Source organism: Coregonus clupeaformis, chromosome 21, assembly GCF_020615455.1.
Source record: "Coregonus clupeaformis isolate EN_2021a chromosome 21, ASM2061545v1, whole genome shotgun sequence".
Classification (NCBI taxonomy): domain Eukaryota; kingdom Metazoa; phylum Chordata; class Actinopteri; order Salmoniformes; family Salmonidae; genus Coregonus; species Coregonus clupeaformis.
This window is the reverse complement of record NC_059212.1, coordinates 20,904,867-20,923,315: the sequence shown is the minus strand read 5'-3', so window position 1 is coordinate 20,923,315 and position 18,449 is coordinate 20,904,867. Positions and strand designations below refer to the sequence as shown.

At 42.2% G+C, this 18,449-nt stretch overlaps 1 protein-coding gene across 3 annotated transcripts in view; it reads right to left on the bottom strand.

Moving 5' to 3' along the window:
* LOC121535058 (cAMP-specific 3',5'-cyclic phosphodiesterase 4D-like) overlaps window positions 1-18,449 on the bottom strand; it is a 68,412-nt gene that overhangs the window by 46,066 nt on the left and 3,897 nt on the right. Inside the window, exon 1 of one of the 3 annotated variants that reach the window (XM_045206246.1) lies at window positions 15,883-16,991. The exons of the other annotated variants lie outside the window; for them this stretch is intronic. Coding sequence (XP_045062181.1) covers window positions 15,883-15,959 — 77 coding nt within the window. The 5' untranslated portion in view covers window positions 15,960-16,991. Of the gene's footprint in view, window positions 1-15,882; window positions 16,992-18,449 lie in introns of those variants that run through there. 3 annotated transcript variants of the gene reach the window in all.

The window sequence follows — 18,449 nt, the reverse complement described above, 5'->3', positions numbered from 1 at the left end:
TGAATGGTTTTGCATACATTTCTGGCTGCACTCACTTTCACTGTGTTAAATGACTTTATTGGGCGACTATACTGTATGTTCCCTGTATTTCTGCACGTTTCCGTGCACCATAGTCTTAATTTCGGTACATAACATTCTAGAACTCACTTACTTGAGATTTACTAATGAGTTTAGCTTCAATGAATCTAACTCATCAAATTTGGCATGCCAAGGACCTGAGCATTAACCGCAGAGCAAAATATTACAAGATAAATTATAGGCAAACAAATGTCCCAACTCCAAAGACAGCTAATTAACTGTTGTGTTTGGGCTCTACACACACGCATGCACACACACACCTTGCTGCACAGTACATCCCTATGACTCTATAAACACCACTGAGATAGCCATCTGGGACTGGTAATCCCCGGCTGTGCTAGGTCATGTTATGGGGATTCGAGGAGCCCAGAGGATGTGTGCTCCTAGTTCCCTCTGATTTGTTTTAATCACCGTTTCCAAGCACAAGCCTTTTCCTCAACCCCCAAATAAAAACAATTCGTATGGCACTGCGATGCCCAGAAGAGCAGTATAACCCATACAGTCTGAAAGGTCTGGTGAGGACATTTTACATACAGACCCCTTTGTGAATTAGTATGTAATGTGTAATGGCGGACAGTGCTACTGACCCACTACGGGCCCAGCCTCACCATAAATATGTCATTAGGCACATAAATAAGATACTAGTACTGACTAAAACAATAAAAGCCCACGTAAACAAAGTACGTTTCTGCTTCAATGAACACTTCTCGCACAACAGCGAATTGCTAAGTTCGGCAGGGCTAAAGGCTCATTATAAAAGCCGGCGAGTCGTAAACCTCTGAGCCATAATTCATAAAAGAGCCTTCTAACTACCAACAGAGCAAATGGGGTGCATCAGTCTTTCCATGCTGGAACCGTGGCGCTGTTCCGGACCTGGGCTGTGAAAACAGGAGGGTCTCCTGTGGGGCAGGGACTCAACGAGGGCTCTCTCTCTGTTATCCTCTGGGATCGTTTTGCACTCGAGAGAAAACAGAGTGAGATGAGAGGGGAAAGGGTCTCTGGGTACTGCAGTGTGGGTTCCAAGGCTGAGGTGAAGGGAAGGGAAGGCAGTCTGGAATAAACTCTGATGACTGGAGTGGGAAAAGTAGTAGAAGGAATGGGGATATTATTACTGTAAACATCTGCAATGCTATGTGGCATTAGCGACAAATTTACACAGAATCAATTCACATACACGCTAATGATCTAGTATTTGCTATGGCACACATTCAAGGTTTCTCTGGAGTGGCTTTAAAAGTGTTTCACATCGTCTTGTATCTGGAGATCTCCTTAGTGGACAGTTAAGTCCAGGGGTATTAGGAAAGCATCCACTCTGGAGAGTCAAAAGAGTTATTCAATCATGACAGAACTCTTGTTGAGCTGGTAACAAATGACACCGCAGAACACAATAAGAGCTTGTCCCAATAGCACCAAGACCTCTGTCTGTGAATAGGTGAATGCCTGTGGGATCTCCAAGACCCACCATTACACCCTACTCAGAAGTGATTTAAGAAAAGCTTGGAAGTGCCTCTAGACACATTTATAACAACAAGTCCTCTCCTGGCTGTAACCGGCACCTCCCCTGCCAGAGGAATGAGTCTGGCTATTCTGTGGAAAAAGCTTGATTACTTTATAATCTGTGCAAATGAGGTGTTTCATGTACTAGATAATGGCTTGAATTCTTTTATCAAGAGCACATTGATGTGACATGCCATGTAATTAAGCAATTGTCAACCTTTGTTTCAAATGCAGTACATTCATCTAATCTAAGCAATTTTTCATGTTTTCTTAGAATGCGTTTCTACTTTCTGGCAAAAAAAATTGCGTCTGCAACTTTGCATTTGGCCACGAAAACAGAACCGGCCTAGGCTTCATATCATCTAAATTTGACATATCAAGCATTAATATCTTTCTTTTCCACTCACTTCAAGTTGAGTTGGACGAGGGCGTTGATGTATTCAACTCTCTGTTCCAGGAAGTAGGCCTACTGTAGAAAACTGGTGATCATGACTAAAGCACCCTCAATTACCTCATTCACTTACCACTAGCCAAAGCTGTCTGTGCCCCAAAACCCTTTACTCACACGAAATTACATAACACATAAATCAAACCTCCGCTCCAACACCAAGCAGAAGGAGCAGACACACAAAGCTCATACGTGTGTTCTGTCAATGTCTCATTCAGAAATAATCCTTAGGCTCCATTAAATGTTTCCACTCCCCCCATGCCATTACTTGCATAAATCTCATTGCCGCTTCATTTTTTAACTTGGCCTTTTACGTGAGTGTTGGGGGAAATTAAATTAAAGGGCCTTCGACAGACAGCTGGGTCTGAACGGTCGAGGAAGGAGAGGATGGACGGCAGGGCTAAAACAGATTTAATAAACTAATGGATTTAATCAACTGGCTTTTCACCTTCAATTTAAAGTGAGGATACACTGTGACCACTCTTGTCTGCCTCCCTCAAGCATATTACTGCGGCTGGTAATAAGGTTTTTAAAGGGTAATGGTTTGCTTCTCTAAATCGATTTCTACGATGGTTTGCTTATGTATGCAAATCAACCACAGACTAAATGTACTGCCTGTGTCTGTTTAAAATTTTTTTTTTTTCAAAATGAATAGAGTGAGATTGATCCATGTATCATAAACTGGATGTTTACAGACCATGACAGTGAATCGCCATGATTCACTCTGGAATTCCAGGAAATATTTATCTTCTTTCTTATCTTTCAAGAAACTGGTGGTAGGCTACATTTACAGTGGCAGCGAGGTTCTACGAATAACACACGATATCTCCACCCGTCAGCTGAAGAATGCTACCACAGCTTCTCTAAGAAAAAAAAGGTGTTATGTAGGAAAGCAGATGTGCCCAACACTTATATGTCTTACCCACTCTTACGTCACCTTATCATAACATCATACGAAACATCAAATATAGCATAACATGACATGGCATAACATGACATATCTCCACTGTAACTATTCCCCAGGTCGTTGCTGTAAATGACAGTTTGTTCTCAGTCAACTTGACTGGTAAAATAAGGGTTGAATAAAAATAATACAAATATAGCGATTAAAAAAGATGTATCTAATTTCTGTGCAATAGAGCGGAATGTCTCAACTGTAAATCAGAGATAGTTGAATCTTAACATGCCGCCAGTGGGGTGCCTGACGTCAGACTAATTTGCATCCATCCTCCCCTTACAGTTCCCCCCCTCACAAGCCTCTCTGCTTATGTCTGAAGATGCCCCCATACGGACAATATACATTCACTGGCCAGTTTATTAGGTACACGACCCCATTCACGAAAATAGATTGGTCCTACAGACAGAGTCGGCATCAAAGCATTCAGTTACTGTTCGATTGAACGTTAAAATGGGCAAAAGGAATGACCTAAGTGACTTTGAGCGTGGTATGATCGTCAGTAAGGGCCGCTGGATCCAGTATCTCAGAAATGGCCACCCTCCTGGGCTTTTCACGCACAACAGTGTCTAGGGTTTACAGAGAATGGTGCGACAAACAAAAAACATCCAGTCAGTGGCAGTCCTGTGTGCGAAAACAGTTAGTTGATGAGAGAGGTCGAAGGAGAATGTTATGATTCGTGCAAGCCAACAGGCGGGCCATAAACAGACAAATAACAGCCCAGTACAACAGTGGTGTGCAGAACGGCAACTCGTCGATCCTTGTCACGGATGGGCTATTGCAGCAAACAACCACACCGGGTTCCACTCCTATCAGCTAAAAACAAGAAGCGGATCCAGTGGGCACGCGATCACCAACACTGGACAATTGAGAAGTGGAAAAACATTGCCTGGAATATGTCAGCGAGTTCAGTTTACTTCCCCAGACCTCAACCCAATAGGGCATATTTTTCAGATGAGATGGAACGGACTGTTTGCAGCATGAATATACCTCCATCCAAAATCTGCAGCAACTGCGTGATGCCATCGCGTCAGCATGGACCAACATCCCTGTGGAACGTTTCCGACACCTTGTAGAATGCCCCAAAGAATTCAGGCTGTTCTGGAGGCAAAGTGGGGGTCTGACCCGGTACTAATACCTAATAAACTGTGAGTGTATGTGAGGGAGTGCCTGACCCGTAGTGTAAACCCCTGTATCTCCCTCTCCAGCTGGTTTAATAACCGCGTTGACACTTTGTACGCTTCTTTACGAGAATAGATTGGGCTGAGAGGGACATTCCAAGTAAAGGGTAAAGCTCTTGGTGATCCGACATAGGCACTCTTACAGATGATGAGGTATTAGATTACCAGGTAGCCAGCATATAACACCCTCCATAAATGAAAGGCTTTTCAGACGTTTGACAGATTATCATTTTGCTCACTTAGACAGCTGGAGCTCAGTGCAAAATAACACAATTCAAATAATGTGTCCCTAGGTTCTCCAACAGACAAATTGATTATAAGGCAAGTCCATATGCACCAACAACCACATACAGAAGGCCACCCTTAAAGCCCTACTCCTCCAGAGCAGACAGCTAAAAAACAGGCGATGAAGTGGCCCGCAGACTGGTTCCAACAACAACATGAAGCTTCTTTATTTGGGTTGTGGTATCGATCGCCCTCGGCCCACTGATGATAGAGCACAAGACTGGCTGTTAGCCTCTCACAGTCTAATCTCTGTTAACCCAGAAGTAAAATCTTGTGTAATTTGGTCAGCTGCGGGATTAACTTCTGTGTTCATACGTGTTAAAAATTGAGAGTTCACGCCAAAAAACGGTCTCCATCCTTGCAAAAGGAAACTCTTAGCCAATACCCCCCCTCTCCAGATCTGCGTGAAGCACTCGAGGCGAAGCAGTTTAAGCACCTCCTTCGACCCAACCCTGATACATCCAAAATACCATTGAAGAAAACCCCAAAACTGGGACTAATACTGCTCTTTATCTCACCCATCTCATCCCTTCGATCTACATGCAGAATCTGCCCACGAGAGATTACTCACAGTCAGGAGGCCATTTTGCTGTCTGGGGAGTGAGGCTGGGTCGGGGAGTTATTCAGAAGCTTGCAGGAGTCCCCTTGTTCAATAACTCCCTTCAGTGACCCATCTTGTGGTCATACAGCACAGGAGGGTGAAAAAACGAGCGGGCTGTTCTCACTAGTAGGAAAAGCTCTGGTACACTACAAGTGCGATTGCTTTTTCCACTAGACTCTAAGCCTAAACCATCCAACTGAATTAAATATACAAGTACTTTCATTCCAGAATTTCACATAGTTGTTGGTTATTGTTCGGGCATATCCTACATATTTTTTTGGGGAACAAAATACATTCTCTACCCAAATTGTTTTTTTTCTAATGATATTGTTGAGGAGATACAAGAGACCAGTGATTTCCCTGCCCTCTGACTCCCATACTCACAAATGTTCTGCATTATATCTGATAAACATAGATCACGCATGAGAAAAGGGTCAGAGGAATGAAATGTAAACATGTCTTTATCTCGATTTCTTCCCTTCGCTCTGGCATTGAGGATTGATTATATGTGACGTAAAAATCTCCAACTTCTTGAGCCCTGTGAGAAGATTCATTGGAATCAATGGAGAGCTTTGTGGTATGTCCATAGATGTGTGTGTGTGTGTGTGTGTACTGTATATACAGTATTTATGAGTGTGTGTGTGTGTGTGTGAGTGTGTGTGTGTGACTTGTTCTCCACACAGTCTAACTGATAGTGGTGGGGAGAAGCTTCGAGACACTTCTATGCTGCCATTTACAGAACTGCCTGCCTGGCGATTATTGCTGGACCTGCCTGTTCTCAAGTCTCAACTGCTATGCACAAGGCTACCGTTTAATGTTGAACATACATATTGTTTGTAGGAGGAAATCCTTGATGTGATATGGCTGTAGGCTACAGTATGCGTTTGTGAATGATCACATAAAGCTAGCCAACTAACTAATAAGTTAGACTGATAATGGAGGATACATGACAATGTAGTTGATAGGGAAATTGGAAATTGTTGGGGAAAATTTTTAAGTGAGTTTTACTGTTACAATATCCCATTGATTATCTGTGATTAGATGGATCAAAATCAGAGAAAATAGATATTCTCCAATTCACAAAGAAACCCCTTAATATTTAATTTAATATACAGTAGGACTGTGATTATAAAGAAACCGGGATATCTTTATAATCACAGAAATGGCTTATTTGGAGTCATCTCAACAGCTATTACCATAACTTTCCTTTGAGTCATTGTATCAATTTTAATGATACTACTCCAACAATAGTGCATTCTACAGCAGCATACAAATGGCAAGGCAACACAATGTAGATTTCTTTAGCATATTACCGCCTGCGTTTTTCTATGATGTCAATAGGCCTGTTGACAGAACAGGGCGATCCACAGACATTCCCATTCCGCACTTTGAAAGAGCGATCAGCGGAGAAATATAATCCACAGTTCGTTGGCACGCTCATTTTCACCTTCCTTTTCTCTCCCTCTCGCTCTTCTTTTCTTGTTCTCTTGGTGCTTCTTCTCAGGTTGTCATCCCTGTACAACCCATTGTCTTTTTCTTGTTCTGTCGAGGGCCAACTCTTCTGCAATCACCCTTGGTTGTTATCACCTCTAAGGCAGAAGCTCCAAAACACAGGGAGGATAATAATGGTAGAAATATGCATTTTATCTGTTCTTCAAGCACCTAGATTCATCTAGTTAATTTCTTCAGCGTTGGTATGAAACATCAATGACAAAAGCACATGGATGGGTTCTTGAAGCAAAGCCGGAAAACGCAGACTCTGTCTGCTGTCCATTTCTCCATTTGTTCTCAGTGGCTCTCCGTCTCCATACTTCTGTCCATGTTTCAGGGTTTCTTCAGGTTTACAAACAGAACACCTTTATCATCTTCTATCTCTTTCCCTCTGGTTGTTAGAACTCAGACTCAGCACTGACTCTGTGTAGTCCTACAGGACTGGAAGCAGTGGCTCCTGTGCACCAGCCTGCCACTCTAACCCTATGAGAGAGCGAGGGTGTGTGTCTCTCTCTCTGTGTGTGTGTGTGTGAGTGTGTGTGTGTGTGTGTGTGTGTGTGTGTGTGTGTGTGCTAGACAGGGAGAAAGTTTCACTGTGAGGTCACAGCTAAGAAAGGGGGCGTGGCCCCAAGGAGCATGGTTCCAGCCTCCTCAGAATGTCTGACACATTAACCCTTCGTTACACTTCCACGAGACTGGAAAGCTTATGGAGTGCAGTGTGGGTTAGTTTTGCTCCTAATACATAAATGTAGTTATTCATATGAACAACATCCTGTGCAGATAACATCAGAGGACAACATTCCTCGATATTCTCCCATTGGGCACAGTAAACGTATTATTTCCAGATGTAGCAGAGGGTTTGGTGAGGTGGGGAAGGATGGCTGTTTCCTGGTTGCCCAAAGGATATGTAGTGAGTCATAACAGGAAAGGAGTATAATGATGGGGTAACTTAGTACCTCCTTGGGCACAGCTAAGGAATGACATGGTTTTGACCAGGGATGGGCAACTAGCTCAGTCAGGGTCTCAACTTACTGTTGAGAGTTAGAATAATAGAATACCCAAGGTGCAATTTCGAAATGTGGTTGTGCATCAGCATGTTTCCTCTTGTTATGTCAGTCACTGACTGACAGTCGCTCAATTAGCCCATGTCAGCTAACATTATTTAGATTGGTACGTTAGGCTAGCGGCCAGCTATCTAAAGTTGTACTAATCATGGTCGAATTACCGACCGGGAGGCCCCCATTGATTTTGTTAGTCACTCTCACTCAAATTTTTCTCTCCGCCCCATGACAAAATGTACAGAATTGCAGCAAACTTGCTTTAAAACCGCAACATTTTCTCTACCCACTTGGCAAAATGTGTAGAATTGCACAAATTGTACTCTAAAACGTAAATGTTTTCAAAATGTGAAATGTAAATATTTACCTTACCCGGCTGACCCACTCTAGTCTTAATATGAGAATTTACAGCGGGAAGTTTTTGACAAGAGACCAGATATGAGACCTAAGTCAAATTCTATGAATGTGATACAAAAATGTATGGAATCGACTGTAAATGTTAGAATATAAATGTTGTGGCAAATATAAAAAAGTGAAGAAGCAGACAAAAACATCTCATTGTCTAAGTATTCAGGGATAACAAAAAAACTACTTGGAATAATGAGAAATCAGATATGTAAAATAAAAAATAAGTTATTATTTCTACTGCAGTCCTGTCAACAGGTCTAATATGAACAAGGCTCCCCTCAACAGGAAAGAGGCCAACAGATACATTAAAACGCATTCTGAGAATTTAAGTATTTTGCAACAGGGTATTACGGGCAATTACCCCCCACGTGTCTTCCTCATATCTATCCACCGGGTTGCTGTATACACATGAATCATGTAAAATGGATGCCACTATACTTACTCTGTTTGAAAGCCCGTTTGAGTTAATCAGCACTATGGCTTGTGCTTTGGCAGGTGGACCTATTACTGGCATATTAGTGGACAAAAAAACGTTAAAGCCTTTTTGGGATGTGATATCTACCAGATGGCCTTTTCGCAAACCAATATTCTATAAATGAAAAAAATATATATTTTGACTTATTTCACCACAGAGCAAAAATAAAGTCATCAAAGAAGATGAATAAGGAGCTAGAAGCGCAAGGTCAAATACATTATTTCTGGCCTCTTCTTGTGGTGTGAATACACACTGGCTCCTATCCGCTCCAAATGCTGCATTATAAAGGGCTTGGGGAGGACTCTGGCTCCATGTCACAATCCTGGAAGCTGGTGGACGTCTGAGGAAAGCCAGACTCCAGTGTTTAGGTCTGGTCAACGTCTTCCCATTTGTCCTGAGACAATGGTTCTAAAACAGAACGTTGGAGCTATGTTGACCGGTGTAGATAAAAGTCTGACAAATTATTTTTTAACCCCCTTTTTCGATCTTGTCTCATCGCTGCAACTCCCCAATTGTGCGCCGCCTTACGGGTCTCCCGATCAAGACCTGTTATGATACAGCCCGGGATCGAACCCGGGTCTGTAGTGACACCTCTAGCACTACGATGCAGTGCCTTAGACCACTGCGCCATTCGAGAGGCCCGAAGTCTGACTATTATTGTCACAAACTCTGACAAGCTGAGTCAGAGTACGATAGGCATTCCACCAAGTGAAAAGTGTCACATGTTGTGTCTGTCTTTTTCTGTCTTGTCATTTTAATATTGTCAAATCATCACCAAAGGATCCCTGATTACTTAAAGCTTAAGAGTGAACAGTAGAACTTGTCTCAGTGTTTGGTCTATAGGCATTGGTCAGTTACCTAGGGAACGCTACAGTTGGCCCGCATGAGCCAGACTCAATGGTGATGTGTCTGTCTGGGGCCACCACAACGCTGGCTGCATGGGCCAACAACATCCCCATACATCAAAACCAATGGACCTGCTCAAGTTGAAAAGTAACATTGGTGCCATGCGGAGACATTCATTAACATAAACAGCCAAAGGAAACAATGACACAAATCGGATTATACCAGAACAAAATGGCCGCAGGGGAAACACAGAAAGGTTAGAGGGAGAGTTTTGTCACAGCACCCATTATATTAGCTAAACGTGTTGACTTAAAAAAGAAGCCAAAACGGTTGTCACCCAGCTAGGAGCAAACTGGCTTGAGTGTGCTGCTTGCCAAAGCCTATATATATGTCTCAGCGACGTCAAATGTTATGTTATGGCATGTACTCTAGTGGGGTATCAGTGTGTAACCGTATGAATCATAAACTGCCATCTGTCAGTGATAGGCGGTCTCAGAGTGGTCTGAGGACTCGTCGGGAGTGGGCTACATAACCTAACCCACCCCGGTCTGTAGCCCTCCTCTATGTAACTCTATCTGGGGGATATCTAGGCCCAGGCATGCACAGTCACAGTCCCCACATCACCTCTGGAGCATGGCCAGGCAGGCTAATGCACTGAGATTACACCATGGCTAGGTATGTGTATGAGGGTTATGTGGGCTGTGTGTGTAGGGCGGTATGTTGTGTGTACGGATGTGTTTAAAAGTGTGTGTGTTTCCATGTTTCCGAGTTGATGTGTTTGTGCATGACAGTTTGCACACTGTTTCACCCACTTTATATGTATATACTGGATTCTAGTCATGGCTCATCCTATATAACATTTGTATTATGTGTGTATTTTATTGTTTTTATTATTATTATATTGCTAGGTATTAATAATATAATAATAATAATAATAATAATAATAATAATAATAATAATAATAATAATAATAATAATAATAATAATAATAATAATTACTGCACTGTTGGAGCTAGAAACAGAAGTATTTTGCTGCACCTGCGATAACATCTGCAAATCTGGCTACGTGACCAATAAACTTTGATTTGATTTGTTGTGTGCTTGATAACAAAACATTGAATAATGCTCACAGTTTGTTCCCAACCACTGTTCCCTTGCTCAGCCAGTCTCTATGCAAAACCTAGACACTTCCTCCCTCTAGTGGTCGGAACAAGTCCTGGTGCCCTGATACTTCCACAACACCCACAGCAACAACCACATGCCATGTGAGAGAACAGAACAGGCTTCAGTACAGAGGTCAGGTCAGGACTGAACAGAGAGGGCTTAGAGTTAATACCTCGTTAGAACACTACAAAGCAAGGCGTTAGATGCTTGGTCCCTCTGACACCTATAGGAAAAAATCCTCCTGAAACAATAGGAATCGTATCCGTTGAATCCCATTTTCTGTTACAACTAAATGCTCTAAATTAGTTGTAACCAATCACGCTATAATCTTCAAAATATGACCCAAAACAATAAAACGTTTTGCCTATAAACAATCAATTCTCAGTCATCACGGTGTAAATAGAAAATGAAAGACAACTGTCTAACATAAAGCATTTACCACAATGTCTTAATGACAGGCACAGACTGGGTCTGGTTTAATTGTGGTTCATTGATTGCTCTGGTCTGGACAATAGGGAGGCTGGAAGTGGTGGCTTGGCGCGGTGACAGCCAGCGTTGGCCCAGGCCAGGCAGCAGCCACACTGGACTGGATCGATGTGCTTTGAGGGGGAGGGAGTGATTGGGGAAATCAGTCATGCTGAAAATATGGAGCAGAGCAGTGACGCACACGGCCAGTGCCCCGCCACAGCAGCACTTATCGACTATTCTGGGCTGGGGCCTATTTTTGGGACCTGTGGACACTGACACTGTTGTCCTGTGATTGCGTTACCTCGCTTGACACTCTAGATATCTCTTATTAGCACCCCTCCCTCCCTCACTCTTTCTCTATCCCCCCTTCTCTCTATCTCCCCTTTATCTATGTGGGTGTTTCAATTCAATTAAAAGGGCTTCATTGGCATGGGTGTTTCTCTTACTGACACTCTCTGTCCTTTGACTATCAGTGTGTCTCACTCACTCACTCACTCACTCACTCACTCGCTCACTCACTCACTCACTCACTCACTCACTCACTCACTCACTCACTACTCACTCCTGTCCCCTATAGATACAGTCCCTACTCTGATCCTCGGTAAAACTAGACAAACACCCTTATCATAACAGAGCATACTCTACTACTAACTCACCCAGCCCTGGTCTGTAGCCCTTCTCCTCTAGAGGACTAAGGCCCTTAGGCCTAGATCATAGACATAGAACACAGAATGTACTAAGGCAATTTATTATTAGAAATCCAAACATTCCTTTCAGACCAGAACGAACGACTGTCTATTCCATTGCACCTCGTTAATGTACATCAATGTATTATTAGTTGACTTGAATGGTATCGAACTGCAGTGAATCCCATTTTTCGACTAGAAGAATGATGCCAGTGATGTCTCCCAGTCTTAATGGTGTCCTGATACCAAATGTTACAGAGATGAATGGTGTCCTGGTACTACCAAAACAAGCTTATGAGCTTCTATTGTGATGGGTTGGGAACACATCTAGAATATAACAGACTGCTTTGTCTCCGCTCTGGGGAGAAAGTGTGTGTGTGCGTGCGTGCGCGCTCATGTCTGTGTGTTCAGAGGGATTGTCACTATTGGGGGCTAAAGATTTCTGATGCCAGCAGAATTCTACTATTACATGCAGGGCAGAAAGAGGCAGGCTCCAGAGGCAGACAAAACAAACGATAAACCAACCCGTTATTAAGTCACCCAATGTAGCGCTTTCCCTGAACACTGTAACTCTCTAAAGGATGTACATGACTGATTTACTATGAATAATAGTTATTCTCATGAACAACTATGAAATAATACAATAATACCATGTGTTGTTGCTGAATAACTCTCTGTTAACTCTGTTGTAGAACTCTGTCATAGACTACAAGAATCTTTGTAGATTAAAAGGTTTCATATAACACCAATTTAGACTTCCCTAATCCCTACATGAACTCCACTTTGGAACGGGTTGTGGCGAGACATGTGGCGAGACTAATCTGGTCATATTATGGGCGAGTGTTCTGTTCTGTTGTCTGTGCGCTAGATCTCTGTCTTTGATCTGCTCATATGATTGTGACATAATCACAGCTGGAGGACTGCTTGGAAGCAAAGGGGTAAGACTGAGATCAAAAGACAGAGTTACTAAAGCTCACCCATCATATTTTCATACCTCTCAGTTATTTAACTTGTGGTAGAGGAGTGAAAATGACAATTCTGGGAGAACGGATTAGGCTATATGTCATTTCAACTTTGGCTTTTTATTATTATTATTTTATTATTTTGTTAATAAACCAGCATCAATATATTTTATTGGAAAAACTTGGGGATTTGACAAGGGTAACTACCGTACATGTAAACAGACGTATACTGAACAAAACTATAAACGCAACATGCAACAATTTCAAAGATTTTACTGAGTTACAGTTTATATAAGGAAATCAGTCAATTGAAATAAATTCAAGCTATGGGAATACAGATATGCATCTGTTTGTCACAGATACCTTAAAAACAAAGTAGGGGCGTGAATCAGAACACCAGCCAGTATCTGTTGTGACCACCATTTGCCTCATGCAGCGAGACACATCTCCTTCGCATAGAGTTGATCAGGCTGTTGATTGTGGCCTGTGGAATGTTGTCCCACTCTTCTTCAATGGCTGTGAGAAGTTGCTGGATATTGGCGGGAACTGGAACACGCTGTCGTGCACGTCGATCCAGAGCATCCCAAACATGCTCAATGGGTGACATGTCTGGTGAGTATGCAGGCCATGGAAGACCTGGGACATTTTCAGCTTCCAGGAATTGTGTACAGATCCTTGCGACATGGGGCTGTGCCTTAAAACTTGAGACATCTGTGGCATTGTGTTGTGTGACAAAACTGCACATTTTAGAGTGGCCTTTTATTGTCCCCAGCACAACATGCACCTGTGTAATGATCATGCTGTTTAATCAACTTCTTGATATGCCACAACTGTCAAGTGGATGGATTATCTTGGCAAAGGAGAAATGTTCACTAACAGGGATGTAAACAAATGTGTGTGCAAAATTTGAGAGAAATAAGCTTTTTGTGCGTATGGAACATTTTTGGGATCTTTTATTTCAGCTCATGAAACATTGGACCAACACTTTACATGTTGTGTTTATATTTTTGTTCAGTGTAATTAACATGTTACATGTAGCTAAGGACATGTAGTTAGATAGTCCTTACTATACAGTTTTAATAAGTAGGCCTATACAAAAATATTATACCGGGGTAAGCACTCCATAACCCTATGTGCCTTTCTAGATTGTTACAAGGTAATTACATAGACTGGTGGTTACTGTGGTGTATATAGAGCCAATTTTATGTTTTATTTTATTTTATTTTATCTCATTTGCAAAAGAGATTCTCAGATCTCAATACGATCTCCCGAATAAACAATTGATAAACATACATCTAAAATCTTTCATAAATGTTATGGTTTTACAGTACACCTGGTATTTATTACATAATAATTTCCAAATAACGTTTTATTTCATGGAGGAATTCTTTGAAGCACCAAAAAATACTCATTGTTTGTTACCAAATATCTTAGTAAATACCAGCTGAGACAGGACTGTAAATTAAAGTATTATTAATGTTATAGTTACGTGACAATTACTGACTTCTGAATACTTTAGTGTGACACTATGGCGGCCCCCAACAATCATGGTGTGTGTGTGGGTGTGTGTGTGTGTTTGTGGGTGGGTGGTGAAGGGGTCTATCCTCATATGGGATCATGGCATGTCTGATCATCGTGACTCTGCTTGGCTGCGGCCAATCGCCCCCCAAGGAAAGACATCAATGGACACTGGCTGTGCCATCGATACCCCAGTCCCGGCGCCCTCAGGGTGGGACACCCAGAACACCAAAATGCACCACAGCGAAACAACAAAACGCACCACAGCGAAACACACCACAGCCAAACTACAAATGCACCATAGTGAGACTACAAAACGCACCATAGCAAAAACGCACCACAGCCAGACTACAGTGCAATCACAAAATGCTCGACACTCCAAAATACACCATAGAAACATTGAAAACATTGAAAACACACCATAGAAAAACGGCTGAAACTAAACAGTGACCACTGGAACATTTTAAAAACAAAGAATAGCAACACCACCAAATTACAGATCATTGGCTTCTCTTGTTTCTCACTTGAGGGTGTTTTAGCACCAACTAAAATGCTGAGTATGTTACTATAAATAACAATCCCGTGGCATATCACAACTTCCCTGAAAGGCAGTTGAGCACAAAGTGATACAACTGAAACCAATTGCAAACAAGTAGAAAATGGTAGAACTGCAGGGATAGCACTTCCGTACAGCAGTGAAACTTTGGCTGTTAAAAGATAATATGATTTTGAGGGGAGTCTACTTCTCAATAATATTATTCGATGATAACCTTATGAACGTTTACTATCCACTACATAAGAAACCCTTTTGTATCACCAACAACAGGTAAAAAGAGGCAACACATAAAAACTCCTTATAAAGGATTAATTCATCATCATTATCCTTATATAATAACAATTAATTATGTATTTCTGGTTACAGGGAGAAAAATGTAATAAGGGAGAAAAATGTAATAATTTGTATTGTGAAATTAATATTAACAGTATTTGTTAGTGATGGGGGAGTCGATACAGTTACATATTGCTTTTTTGGACCATATTATATCGATACTTTGATTTGTAAAATGTTGTTTTGTTGCTAGGTAGCGTTAGCTAGCGCTACACTCTGAAAAAAGGGTTCCAAAAGAGTTCTTCGGCTGTCCCCATAGGAGAAGCCTTTTTGGTTCCAAAGAGAACCCTTTTTGGTTCCACGTAGAACCCTATTGGGTTCCATGCAGAACCCTCTGCAGAAAGGGTCCTAAATGGAACCAAAAAGTGTTCTCCCTGGAACCAAAAGGGTTCTACCTGGAACTAAATAGGGTTCTTCAAAGGGTTCTCCTATGGGGACAGCCGAATAACCATTTAAGGTTCTAGATAGCACCTTTTTTTCTAAGAGCGCAATCGGCAGTACCTGCGCCAAAACTCCAGTATTTTTAATCTATAGCTTCTTTTTAAATATTGAGCAAACATGTTTTGAGCACTTTTATTTCCATGATTGATTAAAGCTTGTTTTCTCATGTTCTTTTGTCTCTCTGCAGCAGATATATAGTGAGCAATATGTTTGGAACATCAAATCGCAATAAAATCGCAGTATCCAATTGCAATACATAATAGAATCCTGAGAGTCGCAATATCAGCACCTAAGTATTGTGAAAATATCGTATTGTGAGGTCCATGGCAATTCCCAGCCCTAGTACTTGTACAGTACAGACACATACAGCACAGTTGTGTCAGCAAGTAACTCATCACAACAAACAGCTTACAGCACAGGACTGTACATACCCAATGCATGAGTGCCTTCGAGAGGAGGGGTTGCTATGCACAGCCTTCTTGGGGAAGCGAGAGTCTTTGTTCATCATTGGGCCGGCTAGTTCAAAGAGCCAAAGGTACCGGTGGAATTCAGAGATGCAACAGCCTTCAGATGACAGGGGATGAACAGAATGGACTGCAACATTTATGTGGACTGTCTGGGTTGAATGTGAATGTCCAATGTCTATGGGTACTGTTTGGTTACGAACTATACATGGTACACCTTGTGAGAACAATCGGTCCACGAAAGCAGAACAAAGTTAAATCTACGGCACCTAGCAGAGACACAAGAGGGATGAATTCAAGTTCTGCACGGTCAATAACAGGTGTTCATGCAAATGTTAGGACTGGTTTGTGTCCATGCAATTCCTGAGAAGAAGAAAATGTTATGATAAAGTAGTGGCCTTCATTGAAAAGCAGAAAATATGCCCAACTGAGCCACCAAGGTTCTACAGGATCTGGTCCCTGCAGTGAGGATATGTCCATGTGTATGAAAAACCTGATCAAGTTCAACCAACTCTGTGTAAACACACCTAAAAAGGCAGAATGATGCCTGTTAGGAGCCCATCTCAGAAAGCATATCAGTTTACCGACGGGCCAAATCAAATGAAATTGCGTCTCATATCAGCTGTCAGCACAGGTCTGGAGCTAATTCCCTGCTTGTTTTCCTTTCTGCTCACCAGCTAGAAGCCGAGATAAACATTTCACTTTTTCTCCTCGCACTCCTAAATAGATAAACAGCAAACTCAATCTTCCCAATAGCCAGAGGACTGACAGGGGTAGGGGTGCGAGAGTCCTCCAAATAGGGTCCAAAAGCCGCCTTAAAACAGATACTGCTGTGCTAGAGCCCAGCTTCTTTCTTTGTTCAAATAAAAGCTTGAAGAACTTTAACCCCGGTGGGGAAAAAAATCAAGAGAGACAGAGAGAAAAGAACAAATCTATCCAGTTTTATAATCCCAACAGATGCTCCCAGGAGTGTGTGGCCCCTCAACCATCTATATCAGACTCTCCTCTCTTCTCTCCTGAGACTGCTGGGACTAAACTCTGGCCTTGGAACAACAAACAACAACACTAACTCCGCCTAGAGAGAGAGAGTGAGAGAGAGAGTGTGAGAGAGAGAGAGAGAGAGAGTGGAAAGAAAAGATAGAGAGAGGGTCATGAGATGAGAAGTTGGAGCAGTCTGAATGGTGCTAGGTGCCGGGTGCTACTGCTGAAGCCTACTGGGACTCAGCTAGTGAAGGGGGGAGGCAGGAGGAGTGGGGTATTTTCTAAATCCAGATGCAGGGTTCCGATGCAGGGTTCCAGTGCTGTCCCCAGAGCGTTGCGCTAACGATGCCTCGTCTAGTTCTCTATAGCTCTGCTACAAGCTGCACTCATAGGACTGACCTGCTTCCAAATGAGGCAGTGGCAACTCACCCTGGTAGCTCAATAAAATTGTGTTTTTTAAAAATCCAATAGATAATGGGAGGGGGAGGTGTCATGGACATGGAGTTCTGTCTGAGTGCTTAAACTATGGAGTGGCTGCGGATCCGACTTTTACCTGACCTTTTTTTACGCGCGCTAGTCCCGAAGCTTCCGCAGTTCTGAGCATATGTTTTTTCAATATGCACAGTCTGAGAACAGACTACTCTGGCAAATGGTGCTTGTTTAACCCTTTACACGTGTGGGAATTGGCCTATATGGATAGGGCTACATAGAATGATGTTTCTTACAGAATAAATATGAAAAGCATGTGCATAACCATGGTAGCAATTGAAAGGGAACAGTTTGGAAATTATGGGGAAATTATTAGACCAAAGTTGAGGACTCAACAGTTCACCTGACACAAGACTGAATCCAAACATTACACTGTAGATTTTATGTGCATTTTAAATTTACTGTACCTTTTGCAGCATCTGTTGATAACGAAATCTGAAAATACTCTGGATAAATTCAGTAACATGATAAGAATATTCCTGGAAAATGTGGGGTAGGTGAAACATAAGACAATAAAATGACAAAGGTTTGAGTGAGAGGACTAACTGGTGTCTCCAAGTGGCCACACACCTCTCCAAAGTGTGTACAGTTCCTAAGTCATTTCAATGCACTTTTATGACTCAAAGAAGAGTCTTCAACTATAAGGTGCTTTTTTTTAGCTCTCCTAGCTGTGCAGTTGAGGAACTAGAGCAAGCATACGTTTAGTTGTTTTGTTTGGAACACAGCCTTGCATCCCCGCCATCCAGGTGAAAGCTATGATCCCTTATATACTGTATATGCATAATTGTTCATCTTTCCCCTCTTCATATGCCCTTGAATGTGTCCTTGTTTGTGAGTCCTCAAGTTATTCACATGAAAACAGACTCATATCGTGTATGATCATGCATCCTCTGCGGCAGTAAGATCCTTTTTACATGAAACAAATATTTCCTGCAGTTGGTTTGCAGCCAAGAAGGGCAGGCATATAGTATGGCAATGTTGCATGAGGCCCCAGAGTGACTAAGAGAGGGGTGGGCAACATACGGCCCAGTTCCATCCGGCTCAGGGGAAGCCCGCTGAATTTG